The sequence below is a fragment of the Microtus pennsylvanicus genome, chromosome 12 (genome assembly GCF_037038515.1).
Source record: "Microtus pennsylvanicus isolate mMicPen1 chromosome 12, mMicPen1.hap1, whole genome shotgun sequence".
Taxonomy (NCBI): domain Eukaryota; kingdom Metazoa; phylum Chordata; class Mammalia; order Rodentia; family Cricetidae; genus Microtus; species Microtus pennsylvanicus.
Window position 1 is genome coordinate 90,334,087 of NC_134590.1, and position 18,367 is coordinate 90,352,453.

Genomic DNA, 18,367 nt, shown 5'->3' on the forward strand with positions numbered 1-18,367 from the left:
GGACAACGCCTTCAATTCACATCTGGGATGCCATGACCAAACACACCCTTTCCATGCTGCGGTGCTTCCACTCCAAGGGGGTGAATTACGTCAACTTCAGTGCAACTGGGAAGCTCCTGGTGTCCGTGGGCGTGGATCCAGAGCATACCATCACCGTCTGGCGATGGCAGGAAGGTAACAAGCTGGGTTTCTTCTCCCCTCTACAGGGTTCCCCTGTCGAGTGAGCTGGGATAGAAGCCCAGGCTGCTTCCAAGCAAGCCACTCCCAACTCTCAGTCTATTCCCTGTACCATGGCCAGCTGGAGGCTGCTCAGCAGCCATGGTGGCTAGGGAAAGACCCATGGGTATGTTGGGAAAATACCAACACTGGCCACAGAGACAGTACTTGTCTTCAGCACCTCAGGGTTCCTTTTGGTGCCCTCTGGATTCTGCTCCAACTGTTTAACATTGGCCACCTTGCTAAATTTCAGTTGGCCAAGTATTTTTATGCTTTAACACTTGTGAAATGAGGATTTACCATAATCACTGCGTAGGGCAACACTATTAGTCACAGCCCTTTCACAGGGCTCACCGAAGACCATCGGAAAGCACAAATAGTTACATTATGATTCACAACAGTAACAAATTAATTATAAAGTAGCAATGAACATAATTTGATGTTGGGGGTTCACCACAGCATGAGGAACTGCTTCAAAGGGTTGCAGCGCTAGGAAGGCTGAGAACCAGAACCACTGGTTATTAAACTATTAAGTATAATTATAAATTTTTTTCTTATCTACCCTCAACACATGCACACACACACATGCATGCATGCACACCAGCTGCTACTAAATTTGTAATTGTCTTACAATTAAAAATATTCAATTTTCCGAGTATGTGCTCAGATCGGTCTTGGCAAAAGCAGATCCAATTAGTAAGGGCATTAATGAGGTCTGTCTGCAGCTGGTATCTGGGACACACGGAACAGACAAGCAGAGAGGTGGCACTTCTCCAATCAAGGACCCTAGAGTCCCATTCTCCCCTCATCTTCTCATGGATGGGGTGCGAAGGGCTTTAAAGAGGTGTATACATTCTGAGAAAAGGTCCCATTTTTTCTGAGTTCCAGCTAAGAGAGGCCGATGTTTCAGAGTTTCCTTACTCCGCATTGGGAGCAGCTAGACCCACAGTATTTCCAGGAAACCACACTGTCATCTTGTTTACAGTTCACTGTGTCCAAGTGTCCCTATAACCCATCTCTCTGGGAGGCAATCAGTTGCTTAGGATCCCAGGTGGTGAACCAGCGAGATGGAGCAGATGAGAAACAGAGCATCGTACCACGGCCTCAAAGCATCCCAGAGTTGGAAGGGCTAGGGACATCGTCTAGCCATCCAGGTCCACCCCACAGAAGTCCTCCAGCACTTTGCTGCAGCTTCCTTCAGGACACAGCTCCTGCTGCTTCCTGAGAAGCCTGTCACTGTTAGCTCTTTTCAGAGCCCTCCCTTTATGGGGCAGAGTTGTGTTCCAGATACCCTTTTCCTCAGGCTATTGACCCTGTCGCAGGTCCAGAGAGAAGAGTGAGCTCATGGCCCCACCCAGTCTCCTGTCTTCAAGCTCATGCTCCCCGACTTATCCCTCCAGGCAGAGCTTGCTCATCTGGGGCTCTTCTGAGTCCGCAAGGCAGCAAGGAGCAGAAGAATCACCCTTTCCCAGCTCCCAAGAGTCTCCTCTTTAAGCAGCTCCCCAGAGGAGGGAAGGGTGGCGTGTCCTCTCCTTGTGTTCTTGGAATCAGTCTGGCAGAGGCTTGGGAGCAGATGCCCTCTTCATAGTTGACTGTACACCACTTCTCTTCCTTTCTCTAATGTGTAGTATTTTTTGCTGTTCAAATTCTGCCTTCATATAAACAGCTCACGCTGGGTGAGGTTTGCATCTATCTGTGTTATTACTAAAGAGCACATTCTACATTCCTGTCTTGTTAGGGGTCATTCTGGAGAGCATGTGTATGAATAATAAGATGGGATTTCAAGTGAACTTACTACATAGAATGCATGTTTCAGATCTTTTACATGTCTACGTAACTTGTTCTGAACAGACTAGAAGCCAGCTCAGTGTCTCCACAGTGAAAAATACTCATGAGATTAAGACAAGAGGAGAAGCCCAGTGGCTTAAATATGACTCTCATTATAATTTTTCATTTCCTCCAAAGCTGGCGAGGTTGATCTTTGCATTTCTTGTTTGCCACGTGCACTACTGCATTTGTAGTCACGGCCCGTCTGTTGAGCTGGAGACAGGGTGTCTACTTACAATGATGTGCTGGTCTTTATGAAGGGTCTCACCTGTTCTTTGCTGTCAGGTGGAGTTGATGGTCTTGGAGCCCCTGGTTTTAAAGCCCCAGATAGTGAGATCTGCTACTTCTGTGAGGGTTTCAGTTGCACAGTGTTGATGGTACGCTTCTGTAGCGCCATCATGAAAAACAAATGAGCAAATGCACAGAGATGAGAAGAAAAAGATCTGGTTAAATAATAAAGGGGAAAGAAGAAAATGGAACTAAAACAAGGAGAGGATGTGGAAAGAGCCTTGAAGGAAAAGTAACAAATTTAAAATAAAAATTTAAACTTAAAGGGTTTAAAAGAGTAAAAAGGAATCCTAAAATGCAGACAAAAGGAATAGAAACCCAGAGGTTTTAAAGGAATCTAAAGGAATGATGAGATTAGTTCCCAGTGTGGAGTGAGGGTTGTGGCCAAGTACTTCCCACCTGTACCAGCCCTTCCACTTCTCACGGTGTGACTTCTCATGGTGTGACTTCTCGTGGTGTGACTTCTCGTGGTGTGACTTCTCGTGGTGTGACTTCTCACGGTATGACTGACTTCTCACAGTGTGACTTCCCACAGTGTGACTTCTCATGGTGTGACTTCTCATAGTGTGTGTGACTTCTCATGGTGTGTGTGACTTCCCACAGTGTGACTTCTCACGGTATGACTGACTTCTCACAGTACGATTTCTCACAGTGTGACTGACTTCTCACGGTATGACATCTCACGGTGTGACTGACTTCTCACCATGTGACTTCTCGTGGTGTGACTTCTTGTGGTGTGACTTCTCACGGTATGACTGACTTCTCACAGTACGATTTCTCACAGTGTGACTGACTTCTCACGGTATGACATCTCACGGTGTGACTGACTTCTCACCATGTGACTTCTCATGGTGCAACTTCTGTGCGACTTCTCACAGTGTGACTTCTTACGGTGTGTGTGACTTCTCACGGTGTGTATGACTTCTCAGTGTGACTTCTCACGGTGTGACTTCTCACGGTGTGACTTCTCATGGTGTGACATCTCACGATGTGACTTCTCACAGTGTGACTTCTCACGGTGTGACTTCTCACAGTGTGACTTCCCACAGTGTGACTTCTCATGGTGTGACTTCTCATAGTGTGTGTGACTTCCCACAGTGTGACTTCTCATGGTGTGACTTCTCATAGTGTGTGTGACTTCTCATGGTGTGTGTGACTTCCCACAGTGTGACTTCTCATGGTGTGACTGACTTCTCACGGTGTGACTTCTCACAGTGTGACTTCCCACAGTGTGACTTCTCATGGTGTGACTTCTCATGGTGTGTGTGACTTCCCACAGTGTGACTTCTCATGGTGTGACTTCTCATAGTGTGTGTGACTTCCTACAGTGTGACTTCTCATGGTGTGACTTCTCACGGTGTGACTTCTCATGGTGTGTGTGACTTCCCACAGTGTGACTTCTCATGGTGTGACTTCTCATAGTGTGTGTGACTTCCTACAGTGTGACTTCTCATGGTGTGACTTCTCACGGTGTGACTTCTCATGGTGTGTGTGACTTCCCACAGTGTGACTTCTCATGGTGTGACTTCTCATAGTGTGTGTGACTTCCTACAGTGTAACTTCTCATGGTGTGACTTCTCATGGTGTGACTGCTCACAGTTTAACTCCCCAGCTACAACAGTTGTCATACCGGTTTCAGTGAGGATCCCGAGGGCACAGCAGAAAGGTTAATATAGTCAGGGTTGGTCTACAATAAAGTTGAGATTCCAGATGAAGGACAAGTGAGGGTAAGTGAGGCACAGAGGACATTTAGAGTATGGTATAAGAAAAACTAGTAACTAAATATAAAAGGGAAAAAATGTAAGCATAAAATGCACAAGCTGCAAAGGGATATTGAGGTTAAAGGAACGCAACACAGGGCATCTTGGGGTAGAAGTAAGGAGATAAAAGGCATCCGAAGGATCTGAGCTCCCAGGGACACTGGAAGGGCGGGCGAGCTTCCTGGAGCTGACTAGTGTCTATCTGGGAACAGAAAGATATAGTAGGAGGGTAAATCAATCCTACCTTTTTCTGGAATCTAGAAGCTTCCATATCATGGGCCACAGTCATTTCCTTCTCTAGGCATAGGCTTGTGGGTGGAGGTTCTGTTAGTAGCACCCACTTCTCTGGAAAATATTCCCAGGCACATGTATATGCCCTCCTTGTCATGGTGTCTGTAGGGGATGCTGTTAAAGAAGGAACTCGACCTGAACTCTGAGTGGATGGAAGGCAGGCCTGGACTTTTCTTGCTCTGGCCCACACATGGCAAAAGAACTAGCCTCATTACACTCTGTTGCCCACACAGGTACCAAGGTTGCCAGCCGAGGGGGTCACTTGGAGCGTATCTTTGTGGTAGAATTTCGCCCCGACTCAGACACACAGTTTGTATCTGTTGGGGTCAAACACATGAAGTTCTGGACCCTGGCTGGAAGTGCGCTGCTATACAAGAAAGGGGTCATCGGGTCCATGGAGGCTGCCAAGATGCAGACAATGCTGTCCGTGGCTTTTGGTGCTGTAAGTCTCAGAGAGGGTCCCGAGTGCTCAGGCTGGGCGTGGGAGTGGGGCAGGTGTTGGCCAGTAAGCCACCCTTACTAAGCAGTTCCTTAGTAAACCCTGTTCCCCAACCTTTCCATCAGTGGGGGATTAACTACAATGTGCACTGAGTCCTTTGTGTTCTCGGTCCTCAGCATCCATAGTGGATGGTCTGCACTGTGTGTGTGTGTGTGTGTGTGTGTGTGTGTGTGTGGTGTTTGTCAGTGTGTTACTGGATGTGTGGATACTAAAGGGCAATCTTAGGTGTCATTAGGAGCCAGTCACCTCCTTCAAGACAGTCTGTCACTGAAGCTGAAGCTTACTAATTAGGCTCAGCTGGCTGGCCAGTGACCCTCAGGGATCTCCGTCTCCAGGTTCCCAGCACTGAGGTTAGCAGCACATAACAGCATTACCAGAATTTTGTAAATGTAGATTCTGGGGATTGAACTCGGGACCTCATTCTTGCAAGGCAAGTGCTTACTGGCTAGGCTGTCTCCTTAGTCCCTCCAGTAACTACATGTTTACCCATTTTTTTTTTTGTTCTCAAATGTTGAGTCAAACAGTGTTAGTTACTTTTCCCGTTGCCATGACAGAATAGCTGAGGAGAGCAAGCTAAGCAAGGGTTTATTTTCCTCGTGGGTTGTGATCAGATCATCATGACAGCAGCGGCATGTTGGCAGAGTTGAGGCAGCTAAGCCACATGGCAACCACAGTCAGGATGCAGAGACAGCGCTCAGCTCACTCTCTCCCTGTTCACTCTGAGACCCCAGAGAATGGACTAGCACCCCCACATCCAACTATGCCCTTTGCCCTTGTTCTTTCCATCCAAACTGATAGTGATAACCTGCTCACTGGTTAGGGTTGGCCTTGCCCCTGTTGTGGCCTGTCTTGTGTCGATGCTGCAGAGGTGCACAGACATGCAACGCAATCATGCCCAAACCAATTAGCAGGTAAACTGTAAAGCCAGGGGACCTCTCGTGTCCTTCCGGTTCCCCGCAAATCTCTTTGGGTTAATGCAGATCAGATGGGCGGTGTACAGCTGGACCTCTCAGCAGAGCTGCCAGTCTGACTGGAGAGATTGTTCAGGGGCTAAGAGCACTCACTTCTCTTCCAGAGGACCTGAGTTCAAATCCCAGCACCCCACTCAGGTATCCCATAACTGCTTGTACCTCTGGCTCGATGGCATCCAATTACTGTAGTCTCTGTGGGTACCTATACTCACAGGCATGGACATACATACACACACATGTAATTAAAAATAACCAAAATTAATTTTAAACAAACGAAAGGAGCCAGTGGCTGAGAAGGGACCGTTAAATCTGTCCCTGGTTCCCATGGTGTCTCTTCGTTTGCAGAACAACCTCACTTTCACCGGTGCCATCAATGGAGATGTCTATGTATGGAAGGAGCACTTCCTCATCCGGCTGGTGGCCAAGGCCCACACAGGCCCAGTTTTCACCATGTATACCACCCTCCGGGACGGGCTGATCGTGACTGGCGGGAAAGAACGGCCGTAAGCAAAGGTCCCTCTTGGGGATTTGTTTGCTGCTATCTTGAATGAAGTTGAGCAAGGGTTTATTTTTCTAATCAGACTTCCATCTCTACAAGGGAGCCCAAGGTCTTCCCGAGAGGGCAGTAGAGAAGGCCATTAGCAGCTAAAATCTCAGGAAACACTTCTTAAAAAGCTGTTGTCCTCGAGGAAGGGAGGAAGAAGAGGAATGTTAGCGAGAGGGCAGGATTTGTGAAGCGCTCTATTGGTAGGCTGATGAAAACGTGCCTGGCCTTGGGGGCTGGGCTTGCTTTCCTCCAGACATGCACTTTTGAAGGAGATATAGGATATCTGTGGGACCCAGGAAGGAGGCCACCCTGGAGGGTCCATCCTGCTGGGCCTGGGTGGCCATGCCATCAGTGGCTGGGGCTGAGAGGGCCTGGGAGGGAAGTCTTGAGGGGATGGGTGAATGCCTTGGTGCCTTTTATAGGACTAAAGAAGGAGGTGCTGTCAAGTTGTGGGACCAAGAGATGAAGCGCTGCCGGGCTTTCCAGTTGGAGACAGGGCAGCTGGTGGAGTGTGTACGCTCCGTGTGCCGCGGCAAAGTGAGTATAGCCGGCCCCACGGGAGCCGCTCCTTCAGGCCAAGCTGAGGAAGACGGGGCTCCCAGCTGTCAACCCTGAGGTGTAAATTATACTATGCTCAGCAGTCAGAGCCAGGTGAACCTGCTCCAGGAAGCCCAGGGGTGGCTCTGAACCTGTGTTCAGCGCCCAGGTTGCTAGAGAGGGCTTCGTGTTCCGTAGATGAGTGTATCTTTCTGTTTGCCTGAAGGAAGTCAGCCACTGTCGCTAAAGACACCAGTCTCATAAGCTGAATGATACCAAATCACTTGCGTAGGGTTCTGAGGCCAGAAGGGCCACCAAACTGTTCCTTCAAGGTCATTAGTTCTCAACTCATTTGTTTGAGCTACACAAACCTCAGGAGGCATGGCCACACCCAGTCTTTTCCTTTCCAATATATTTAAACTTCCCCTTGGAGGTGATGTTCGGAAAGGAGTCCCGTTTAACACCCCACGTTCATCTCTAAGATGCTCCTCAGCTTGAGGATCTGCTCTGTAAGCCTTTCCAGCAAGAAAGGCACCCTGACTGCAACCCGCACCTGCTTACGAGTTTGTGACACTCATCTGTCACCTACATGAGCTGTGGGCAGGAGTCTGCCCACTTATATCTCTGCTCAGTGGAAGGAAGAACTTGGCCTTGGTTGGTAGCTGCTGGGTGAGGGACAAGGCTTTCTCCAGTGCCATCCACACCCAGGGCAGGCCGCATGCTCAGGAGGAGCTGACCAGCACATAGTACTTTGTACTTTGGGGGTTTGGTTTGTTTTTGCGTATGTGTTTTGTTTGGGGTTAAGTTTTTTCTGAAGAGAGAGAAGAACGCTGCTCAAGCTCCTGCCCGAGGGAGCTGCTGGGAAAGGAAGTAGGGAGAGGAGACCGTGACAGGTGTTCAGTCCTTAACAAGTCACCTCTCAGCTGCCCTGTTAATAACAGCGTAGCAGATTCCACCAACAGTGCTTCTGGATTTATTATAATTGTTATTTATTATTATTAGTGGGTTTTTTTGTGTGTGTGTGGCTTTTTTTCAAGACAGGGTTTATCTGTGTAGCTCTGGCTGTTCTAGAACTCACTCTGTAGACCAGGCTGACCTCAAACCCAGAGATTGGCCTGCCTCCGCCTCCCAAGTGCGGAGATTAAAGGTGTGTGCCACCACCGCCTGGCTTTAAATCATTTTTAAAACTGTGGCAAAACACATAAAGCTTACCATTTTATGTACAATGCATAGAAATTAAACACATTTATGCTATGGCCTTCAAATATTTTCTCATTAAAACTGAGTTTCTATTAAACACCACCTCCCCTTCACCATCCCTCCTGTCCCTGGTAACTCCATTCTCCTTTGTGTTCCACAAACTGGTCACCTTGGTCACCTCAGATGAGTGAGCTCATATAGTTCTTCTTCTAATAGTATTTTATTATAACAGGGGAAAATTTTAGTAGGCACCAAAGATGGTGAGATAATTGAAGTTGGTGAAAAAAATGCTGCTTCAAACATCTTGATTGATGGCCATATGGAGGGGGAGATCTGGGGTCTAGCCACACACCCCTCTAAGGACATCTTCATCTCAGCCAGCAATGATGGCACAGCACGGATCTGGGACCTGGCTGACAAGGTAAGGGGCATACTCTGTGTAGTCCATGTTTTTCACTGGGACCGTTAGCTCCCCAATAATGGCCCAGAGACTTATTAATTATAAAGTTTGGCCATAGCCTAAGCTTGCTACTAACTAGCTCTTACCACTTAAATTAACTCATTTCTATTCATCTATGTATTGCCACATGGCTGTGGCTTTACCTGTCCTCCAGCATGTCTTGTTCCCTGTGTTTCCCGGTGACCCCACCTTTCTTCCCAGCATCCTCTGTGTCTGGCTGTCCCACCTATACCTCCTTCCCAGCTAATGGCTGTTTAGCTTTTTATTAAACCAGTTAGGTGGCGCCTTGGCAAAGACATCTTCACAGTGTACAAAAAGTTCACGCCACAACCCTGTCTGGCTCGTGTGCCTGTAGCAGCTGGAGCAGAGGTGGGAGCAGCTGGAGCAGGCACTCTGGATCCGCACTGTTAGGAAGTCTACTAATAAAGTCCCTCACACATCTCATCTGCCTGGTTATACTTACATCGAGACAGGGTCTCCTAGCCTAGGCTGCCCTGGAACTCCGTATACAGTAAAGACAGACAGTGACACTCCTGACTCTCCTGCCTCTACTTTTCCAGTGCTGGGAATCCAGGCAGTTCTGGGGCTCAAACCAAGGCTTCACGGATATTAGATAAGCACTCTGCTGAGCCCTAGATGTTGATAATTCCAGAATAATTGAATTGAACATTACTATCTTTTTATGAAAGGACAAGGGAAGAGGAAGAAGGGAAAGGAATGTTTGAGAATGTCAAATGTTCCCATCAGGTCTCAGGAAGGTTGGGAAAACCTTGGGGTGAGGAAGTAAAATATCAAGAAAAAGGTTACTGAGCCTTATCCGGCCAGAACAAACACCAAAATTCTGTTTCAAAACGGCAAAGAAATGTTTGGTCATATTCTCGTAGTGTAAGAGTCAAAGAATGTTAATACTCATTTAGTTTCGGAGCCATTACAGTTACTAAAAGCAGCTTACACTCTCTGAAACCTGCTCTGTACTGGAAGCTTCCTCTATGCTGTGGATACCGCCTACAAGACTTTTCCAAGACCGACGTCAGTATCCCTTCTGTGTGGCAGCAGTGGACACAAACATACCACCCAGGAAGTGAGAGCCCGTTTCAAGAGCTGAGCTAGCGTGCTGATGGCTGAAGTGCCTGGCAAAGCCCAAGGTCTGGGTCTGGCCCACTGTTTCCATAGGTGAAGCCACACTGCTGTCCACAGTTGGCATGGCCAAGCTGGGTAGCTAGCACACCGATCCTGCAGTGTCAGCGTAACGTTATGACGACACTAGCAGGCAGTGTTTGCCAAACGGTGCCCTGCAATGTGCTATCCCCCAAGCGGTTCTCATCACGATGCCCGAAGGGGTTGACTATGAGAAAGCACTGGTGGCCTTCAGTAGTCCAACTTCCCTGTCCTGCTGTCGGAAATCCCCCAGAGGTCAGCCCAGGGGAGGAGGGCTCAGATGACTCTTTGTATCCGTGCAGAAACTGCTAAACAAGGTGAGCCTGGGCCACGCGGCCAGGTGTGCAGCCTATAGCCCCGATGGGGAGATGGTGGCCATTGGCATGAAGAATGGAGAGTTTGTCATCTTGCTGGTGAACAGCCTGAAAGTTTGGGGAAAAAAACGAGACCGGAAATCTGCCATCCAAGATATCAGGTACGTGAGTGGTCTGAGCCAGAAGGGTAAGCGCTCTTTACCATGGTCCCTTTTAGTGGCGGTGTGGGAGGCACAGCTGAAAGGGTTGCTTCTCCAGCCAGCTATCTAAGGGTACCTCACACACACAGCCATTTTTCCAGAAGATGGTAAAAGTAGTTGTAATTTTACAAATGGCTGTATACCACCCTTTGGGATTAGATCAGGAAATGTGTTTAATTTCATAGAACCTGGGGAGACGCCAGCCACATGTGAGTCGGGAGGCTCATCTCATAGTCTTGGGACCGTGCTGACCCATGTTTGTGTGTTCGGATCTGCCTTGTACCTGAGCAGCCCCACAAAGCTTCCTCATGGACCACGCTCTTGTGTTTTTCCCTAGAATCAGCCCAGACAACAGATTCTTAGCTGTGGGCTCTTCCGAGCACACGGTTGACTTCTATGACCTCACTCAGGGCACAAGTCTGAACCGCATAGGCTACTGCAAAGACATCCCAAGCTTTGTCATTCAGATGGACTTTTCTGCAGACAGCAAATACATTCAGGTATGCTGCTGGTTAACTTGTCTCGGGGGCGACCAAGAAGAGCAACAAAGCAGCGTTTCTATCAGTAGAGTGCTGACTGCATGCTGGGCAACATCCTAATTTATCCACTACAGGCGGCTTCCAAGGGCTGTTCCCTTCCTGTTTTATAAATGTAGAAACAGAGGCTTAGATAATTTATATATATAGTCATTCTTTAGTAAGACACAAAAACCAATATATAGCAGGAAGCATATCCCTAGTCATCTTTAACCTACTTTCCCAGCCCTTCATCACAGTTTCCTAATTTCTGGGGCTTAGCAGATGGCTCAGCAGGTAACAGCTAAACCCAAGTTCAAACCCTCCCCCATCCCACGTGATGGAAGGAGACCTGATTCCCACAATTTGCCCTCTGACCTCCATACATGCACTGAGGCACTTGCATGCATGTACACACAGAGAGAGACTATCAACAGTGTTATTTTTAAAAAGCCTTCCTAGTCTCTAGTTCCCTAGGGCTGCGCTGAGCTTGTCTGGCTTGTTTATACTGCTGCATACTGGAGTGGGCTGGGGAGCTCTTCCCTGGGTCCAACAGAGCTGACCAGTATGGCGAGATTACTGGGCCCTTCCTTTGGAACCGATTCAGTATTTCAGCATTTGGGAGCCCAGGGTTGGATATTCACTATGAAAGAGAGGAGTGCACATATTCACTTTGCAAATGTAGTAACATGTTAGTTAGGCCAGGTGAGCTTCTGGATGGGTACAATGTGGACATCCTGGAGCATGTCCTTGCAGGGAGAAGACAAATATGAAATCACAAATGTCATGCCCGTGTGCCGCAAAGGCAAGTGAAGGGTGCCAGCCGCCCCCAAAGAGGTAGCATTTTAGACCTGCCTCCCTTCTGAACAAGTGCTGCTTAGGCCAAGTCTGTACTTGTGTAGGAGTGAGCTGACAATGGGGATGGGATTTTTGCTCCAAGCCATCTGCATTAAAAGCCCGAGGCGAGACAGACTCCATGAACAGAGGAGCTGGGGTGGCTATGTAGAGGCATCGTCACCACATGGAGTAAAAGGTCTAAGATGTAAGATGCTGGCAAATCTCCTTGAATGTGAAAACAGTTCCACCAGGGACTCCTAGAGAAGCAGGGCCATCAGACACTGCCCACCATGACTTGCCCTTGGTGCCTTCGCTCTGAGAACAGGGGGTTTCTATGTATTGCAATCATGGCCCTCCCTCCCTCACAGGGTTTGATCTGACAAGCTGGGCCAATGATCCCTGTTGCCGAGTTTCCTAGTCACTGACATGCAACCACATTTGGAGAACCAATGTGTCAGGACTTTGGGAAATGGAAGGGGTGTGCTAGAAGACACCCCATCCTGTGAACTTTAGCACAGGCCGTGTCCAGGCTTTGTATCCCGGAGCTGAATTCGGGTTTCGATGTTGGGGTCAGAACTGGTGTTCAGGAAGCCAGCCAAGGGGGTCTGTGGGATTGAGGAAGCAGATGAATGTGATTCCTCTCCACTCGCAGGTGTCAACAGGAGCCTACAAGCGCCAGGTGCATGAGGTTCCCCTTGGGAAGCAGGTAACTGAAGCCATGGTCATTGAGAAGATCACCTGGGCTTCCTGGACAAGGTGACTAAAGAGAACTCTACTTGGAGTGGTCCCACCTCTGCCTCTGGGGTTGTAATGGCCATGGCAGGAAGAGCTGAGAGGACACTGTCTTTCTCGGGGTGGGGTGTGAGCATGGGAAGATCAGTGCTTTGTGAGCAGCAAGTCCTTTTTGTCTGATCTCTCATACCAACCCCAAATCCCATTCAGCAAGTTCAAGTGTTTTGACCAAGCCCAGGAACAATGAGGCTTCTAGGGACCTGGAGAAAGAAGGCCCAAGGGTGGGGCACAGGGGAATAGAACTATTGTTGAACAGGTGAAGAAACAGTGCCTGCTTTAGTCAAGGCAAGGGACAAGAGTGAGGAGCCCTGCCCTTGCCAACACAAACACACATTCACACTCACATATACATACAGTAAGACCATAGAGAAGAAAAAAAACCAAGCCAGGCAGTGGTGGCACACACCTATAATCCCAGCATGTGGGAGGCAGAGGCAGGTGGATCTCTGTGAGTTCAAGGCCATCTTGGTCTACAAGAGCTAGTTCTAGGACAGCTAGGGCTGTTACACAGAGAAACCCTGTCTCAAAAAAAGCAAAACAAAGAAGGAAGGGAGGGAGGAAGGGAGGCAAAAAGAATGAGAGGGAAAAGAAAGAAAGGGAAGAAAGAAAGAGAAAGAGAGAAAGAAAGAAAAAAAAGAAAGAAAGAAAGAAAACCAAAGCTGGGAATAAACTTTTCTTTCTGGAGTATAGGGGATGGGGTTTGAGAAGGGAACAGTACAAGGTGGTGAAACTGTCCAGGGCAGGGGATGGCTGTTTCCTGACAGCCACCAGACGACCAAATTGTGTAGAATCCTTATCTACATCTTACATCAGAAGGGGACAATGACCCTAGGAAATTCCGCTGCATCTTCCTAACCTTTCCCTCTTGGACCAGTGTTCTAGGAGATGAAGTTATTGGAATCTGGCCACGAAATGCAGACAAGGCTGACGTCAACTGTGCATGTGTGACCCACGCTGGCTTGAACATTGCCACAGGAGATGATTTCGGGCTGGTGAAGCTCTTTGATTTTCCATGCACAGAGAAATTCGTGAGTTTTCTTAAGCAGCCCCCAAACCGCCTCTAGGCCATGCTCCTGCAGTTGGAGGGATCCGCACATAGAGGGCCATCCGAGTTAGCATGGATCCAGCCCTGTGGAGATCGGGCTGGCGTTTTAATGTCCCTCTGCAGCTACAGCCCTCGAAACTAGGCAGATGGCGGGGGGACAAAACGAGGGAAAGCGGCAAAAGGCTGGCTGGCAGGGTAGCCTGGAAGAGCTGTGGTCACAGCTGACCTTCCCGAGCCTGGGTCTCAGGAGCAGCGTCCGCGGCCCTAGGAGGAAGGGAGACTGCCAGGCCACAGGGGGTTCTCTTCACCTCAACTCATGGTCCAGACAGAACTGTGGGGGTTTCTGGGAGCAGGGCAGCGGGTGGATCTGTAACTTGACTTTGTTACTGGAAATAAAAGGCACTTAGCTACTTCCATTTTCCCCTCATAGGCCAAGCATAAACGTTATTTTGGTCACTCAGCTCACGTGACAAACATCCGTTTCTCATACGACGACAAGTATGTGGTCAGCACGGGAGGAGACGACTGCAGGTAGGAGGAGCCTGATTGACTGTCCCTCTAGTCCAGCGTCCTGCGGGTCAGATATGGGACAGTAAAAAGAAAATCCCACGAGTTGGTAGGAAAAGCAAGGACTTGCTATAGTCTCACTGGGATTCTCTACACACTTTGACAGACCCATGTCCCCACTAGTGCTGTCCTGGGACGGTTGAGCGCATGTTACGTGACAGCTATTCGGAATATAGCCTTGAGGAGCCAAAACGGTGAGAAACCTAGAGTGGCTAACTCCAGTAGAAACACTCCCTGGAATAACCACGTGTCCCTAAGAACCGCTAGTCTGGGCCAGTGTCTTAGAAGCATCACTACTGCCGAGAGACGTTTAAAGATGTTCATAATGCAGAGCCTTAGTGACAAGGAGCAGCTGAACAAGGGCTGTTCTCTTGTAGACAGGAGGAATGGAAGGGGGGATTAGGGCTAGTCAGAGGCACACCTGTTTGGATGGACAGTCAAGGCAACTTTTGACCTCATGGTGAAGTGGGCAGGTTATTCTGCGTGAAGCATGGCTGGGAAGCCATTGTTTTTGAAGAAACCCTTGCCGGGCGGTGGTGACACACACCTTTAATCCCAGCACTCGGGAGGCAGAGGCAGGTGGATCTCTGTGAGTTTGAGGCCAACCTGGTCTACAAGAGCTAGTTCCAGGACAGGCTCCAAAGCTACAGAGAAACCCTGTCTCGAAAAACCAAAAAAAAACCAAAAAACCCCCAAAAAAACAAAAAAAACCCCAACAAAACAGAACAACAACAACAACAAAAAACCCTTCCAACCTGAGCCACAGGTCTGTAACCTCTCTTTTCTGAGGTAGAAGAGGGTTTCTGGGAACACAGAGGGACAGCCCAAGTCATTCTACCCTAACTCAATTTTGACATATTGAGAGACTTTATTCCTTACATGTTGATGAGGATAAAGTACTGCTGGCAAGATAAATGCGCTTGCTCCCAGCCTGATGGCCCGAGTTCAAGCCCAGTGACCCAAATGGAGAGTCCACCACTGAAAGTTGTCCTGGCTTCCACACTCATGCTTGCACATGCACTTAACTTATTTTAAAACATTAGAAATAAATGTTGATGTTTGTAATGGTCTAAGTTGTAGATGAGGCACCTATAAAGAGCACAGTGCACTGTGCTGGCCCGCAGAGCCATCTCGAGCTCACTGTGACAGCGACCGTAGGTACTTCTAATGTTGGCACAGTACTGAGACCAGCTCCTCTGGAATATTAACACCCACTGAAAACAATGCGGCCAAAGAGAACAAGCTGGGACTAGGAGACCTAAATGAACTAAACAAGACTATTAGTAACCTAAAAACGTAAGGCTTGTGTATCTTATATAAAGGCTTCGTTTAAAAGGCACTGATAAAACCTCTAAATACTAACAGGACAGATAGGGTAAGGTCGGGCTGCCCAAAGTTCCCAGTGACTTCCTTCTGCAAAAGGGGCGAGAGCAGACACACGTCAAAGAACTCTAAAACGGAGCCATAAGCCAGACATGGTGGCTCACACCTAGAATCCTCAGACTACGTAGTGAAACCCTGTTCCCAAAACAAAATGGTAACTAGGAGGGAGGGAGACCAGGTGGCAAGACCTGGTTTACATTTTGAGATCTTGAGCAGTAGGCAAGACTGTGTTTGGCACCTGGCAAAATTTTATTATCTGGCCCCACAAAAACGTCTGGTCTGCTTTTCAGTGTATTTGTATGGCGCTGTCTGTAAACGCGGAAGCTCTTGTGCTATGCTGCTTCTCCCCAGCTACTTCCAGGCAGTGCAGAGGTGCCTTCTCCATGTCAACTGCTGTGGGACACACAAGTTCTGAATGCCAATGAGGTTGTAGGACTGTCTCACAATCGGGACTTCGCAAGATGGTGATGCCAAGAAGCAAAGTCAAGTCCTACAGTATTAAGACTGTTTGCTTCTGTGCTGGAGACTAAACCTACGCTCACTAGTAACTACACAAACAACGAAATCCTGGTGATGTAGCCCACTGACAGAATTTACGGCCTCACTTACCTAACCAACATGTAGCTTTTAATTTGCATTACAACCTTTACAAAGGCGTTTTGCTATTCTTTTTCTATATATTTCAAGAGTGTTCCCTGGACACGACAGTGTAAGAAGTAGACAGCTTGTTTGCCACCGTTAGCTTTCAAAGCCAATGAGCCATGTATAAACAGTTGAGAAACTTAATTTTTTAAAGTATCATTTGCAGTTTTCTATCCATTAAGTGCCTTGAAAGTCCCCAGTGTGTGGGCTGCTGCCTCACCTCCCAGTGTCTCCTGTCTACACATGGTGCTAAAACTTTCGGGCTGAGGAGGGCTACGGGACTAGCAGACTCTGCCACTTGTCCTGTGTGAGTGTCTAGGGTTTCTAAAGGCCTCAGTCACCTGCGCAGAGAAAGTGGTAACAAGGAAGGTGAGCAGAACAGCTCAGTTCTGTGGGAAGTAGCATGGGTTTATGTTAGTGCCAAATCCACAACCTAACCTAAATCCTTCAAACAAAACTTCTAGAAGATGTAAGGGGGGTTGGTATGGGGGGGGGGGTTCTCCTATATGTCCAAGTGAGTGCACTGATCTGTCTTGCTAAAAGGCTGTGTTTGGTTCATTCCCTTGGGTAGGGCTGGCTTGGCTCCATTTGTTTCAGATAATCAATGCAAGCCAAATCTAGATTTTAAAATCTCTCTTGAACCAATTCCCAACTTGAGTTTCCTGAATTTCCTCAGTTACGCCGAGGGCACTCACTGGAAGCAGGCTGCTGTGAGAGGCGGTCACGGAGTGCACGGCCACGGTCCTCCCAGTCTGTGCACTACAATTCTGGACCTGGAGTCGCTAGCTGTCTGCAGCTGTCAACTTAGAGAAAGGGGGAAATGGAGCATTTCAGTTAAAGAATAGATTAACATTTACCCCAGAAGTGCTTCAGCATTCTGAAAGGATTAGACTATCATTAAGCTATTTTCCATGCCAATTTATTAATGCCTTACATTAATCCACTAGTAGTTTGTCGGGGCCCTCAGTAGAGTCCCTGTGCGGCCCTAGTTCTATTTCCTGTAACTGGCAATGCCGAGTGATGACCATGTCTGCCTATCTTGCACTACTGACCTTCATTCTGACCAGATCCTGCATTTAAATAACCATGTGGATGGACACCTGATTAATCAGTGGTATATGTACATGTATATCTGAAGAGCAATAGTGTGTTATAAAGACTTCTGAAAATCTCATTTGTAAAGTTTATGTGGTGTGATTTTATGTATATTCATAAATCTTGCACTGTATTCTGTTAAAATATTGGTGCATGAGTTTATTTTCAGGCGAGTATAAAAGAATTTAACACCTTTTGTTATGGTTCAAATAAATTTCACTATGTAAATTGCTTTGTTCTTTAGCTGTTTCATGAACTAAAAGCATGTCACTGTCCATTCAATGAAACCAGACACTAAACACATACATTAAGTCTATATGCTTTATTGATACTTTGCTTTTACAGTTCACAATGCATTCCACAGATAATTCAGTACAGCTTAAACCACAATGGCTAAGTCTTCATTTTATGATTTCTTGCATAACAATGCTTGATAACTGCAAACATTTGGAAGCATTAAATTCAGTCCATAGAATCAGAGTCTGTGACAGAATTAACTATACAGTAAGTCTCTGCAATGGCGTTGATGCTGGAGCCCTGAAAACAGGGGTAGTGCTCCCAGAAGTACATCCTCTTCCTAGTTTACGTGCTTGAGACTACACCGTATGACCGACGACTGTGGGCAGCTGGAAGGTAGAGATCTAAGCTTTGTGAAACACTATATATAGATTATGTCTATATTTACTTATATTGGCAATATAACAGTAAGTTCACAATACACCTAGAACATACCATAAAAACAGCATTTTCATTTCTGCTTTAGTAGTATGATCTCGTCTAAGCATTTCATTCAGAAAAATCTGCATCAATTTACATCAACCAAACACAGTACACTGTGAAAAGTTTTTGTTTTTTTCAGCTTCACCTTCTTGCAATTTCCCAAATACAGCAAGACTACCTGAAGTAAAACACATCGCTTTCTCAGCTCACTTTATTCACCAGTGCTCATACAGGAAAAACAAGTCTGGTTACAACTTAAGTCCATACATAGCAGCTTACAATACTTAAGATGATAAACATAAGAAGTCAAGACAGGCCATTTTTCCTCAAACAGTGCACTGCTAAAAATAAAGAGCTGAAAGCTGCACCGCCGCCAAGGGCTCACCCCTGACCCTCCCACCCCCGCTACCAAATGAGTGTCCCCTTTAAAGATGAACTCCTACTGTTTGGGGCTCTTTCATTCTGCTTTGCGCTTCAATCCAGGGATTTTTGCTTGGATTCTA

The 18,367-nt window shown here is 47.5% G+C and overlaps 2 protein-coding genes across 5 annotated transcripts in view; one reads left to right on the plus strand and one right to left on the minus strand.

The window, feature by feature from the left end:
- Eml6 (EMAP like 6) overlaps positions 1 to 17,223 on the plus strand; it is a 251,244-nt gene extending 234,021 nt beyond the window's left edge. For both annotated transcript variants that reach the window (XR_012907211.1, XM_075942518.1), the window contains exons 31-41: positions 1 to 174; positions 4,616 to 4,824; positions 6,198 to 6,355; positions 6,822 to 6,936; positions 8,369 to 8,557; positions 10,057 to 10,229; positions 10,606 to 10,768; positions 12,273 to 12,376; positions 13,287 to 13,440; positions 13,888 to 13,988; positions 15,698 to 17,223. Coding sequence is in view for 1 of the 2 variants with exons in the window: in XM_075942518.1 (XP_075798633.1) it covers positions 1 to 174; positions 4,616 to 4,824; positions 6,198 to 6,355; positions 6,822 to 6,936; positions 8,369 to 8,557; positions 10,057 to 10,229; positions 10,606 to 10,768; positions 12,273 to 12,376; positions 13,287 to 13,440; positions 13,888 to 13,988; positions 15,698 to 15,722 (1,565 nt within the window). In the remaining variant the exon portion in view is untranslated. The remainder of the gene's footprint in view (positions 175 to 4,615; positions 4,825 to 6,197; positions 6,356 to 6,821; positions 6,937 to 8,368; positions 8,558 to 10,056; positions 10,230 to 10,605; positions 10,769 to 12,272; positions 12,377 to 13,286; positions 13,441 to 13,887; positions 13,989 to 15,697) is intronic.
- A 228-nt stretch (positions 17,224 to 17,451) lies between these two features.
- Positions 17,452 to 18,367, minus strand: part of Rtn4 (reticulon 4) — a 58,676-nt gene continuing 57,760 nt past the window's right edge. For all 3 annotated transcript variants that reach the window (XM_075942519.1, XM_075942520.1, XM_075942521.1), the window contains one exon: positions 17,452 to 18,364. In XM_075942519.1, the coding sequence (XP_075798634.1) occupies positions 18,322 to 18,364 (43 nt within the window). In that variant the 3' untranslated portion in view covers positions 17,452 to 18,321. The remainder of the gene's footprint in view (positions 18,365 to 18,367) is intronic.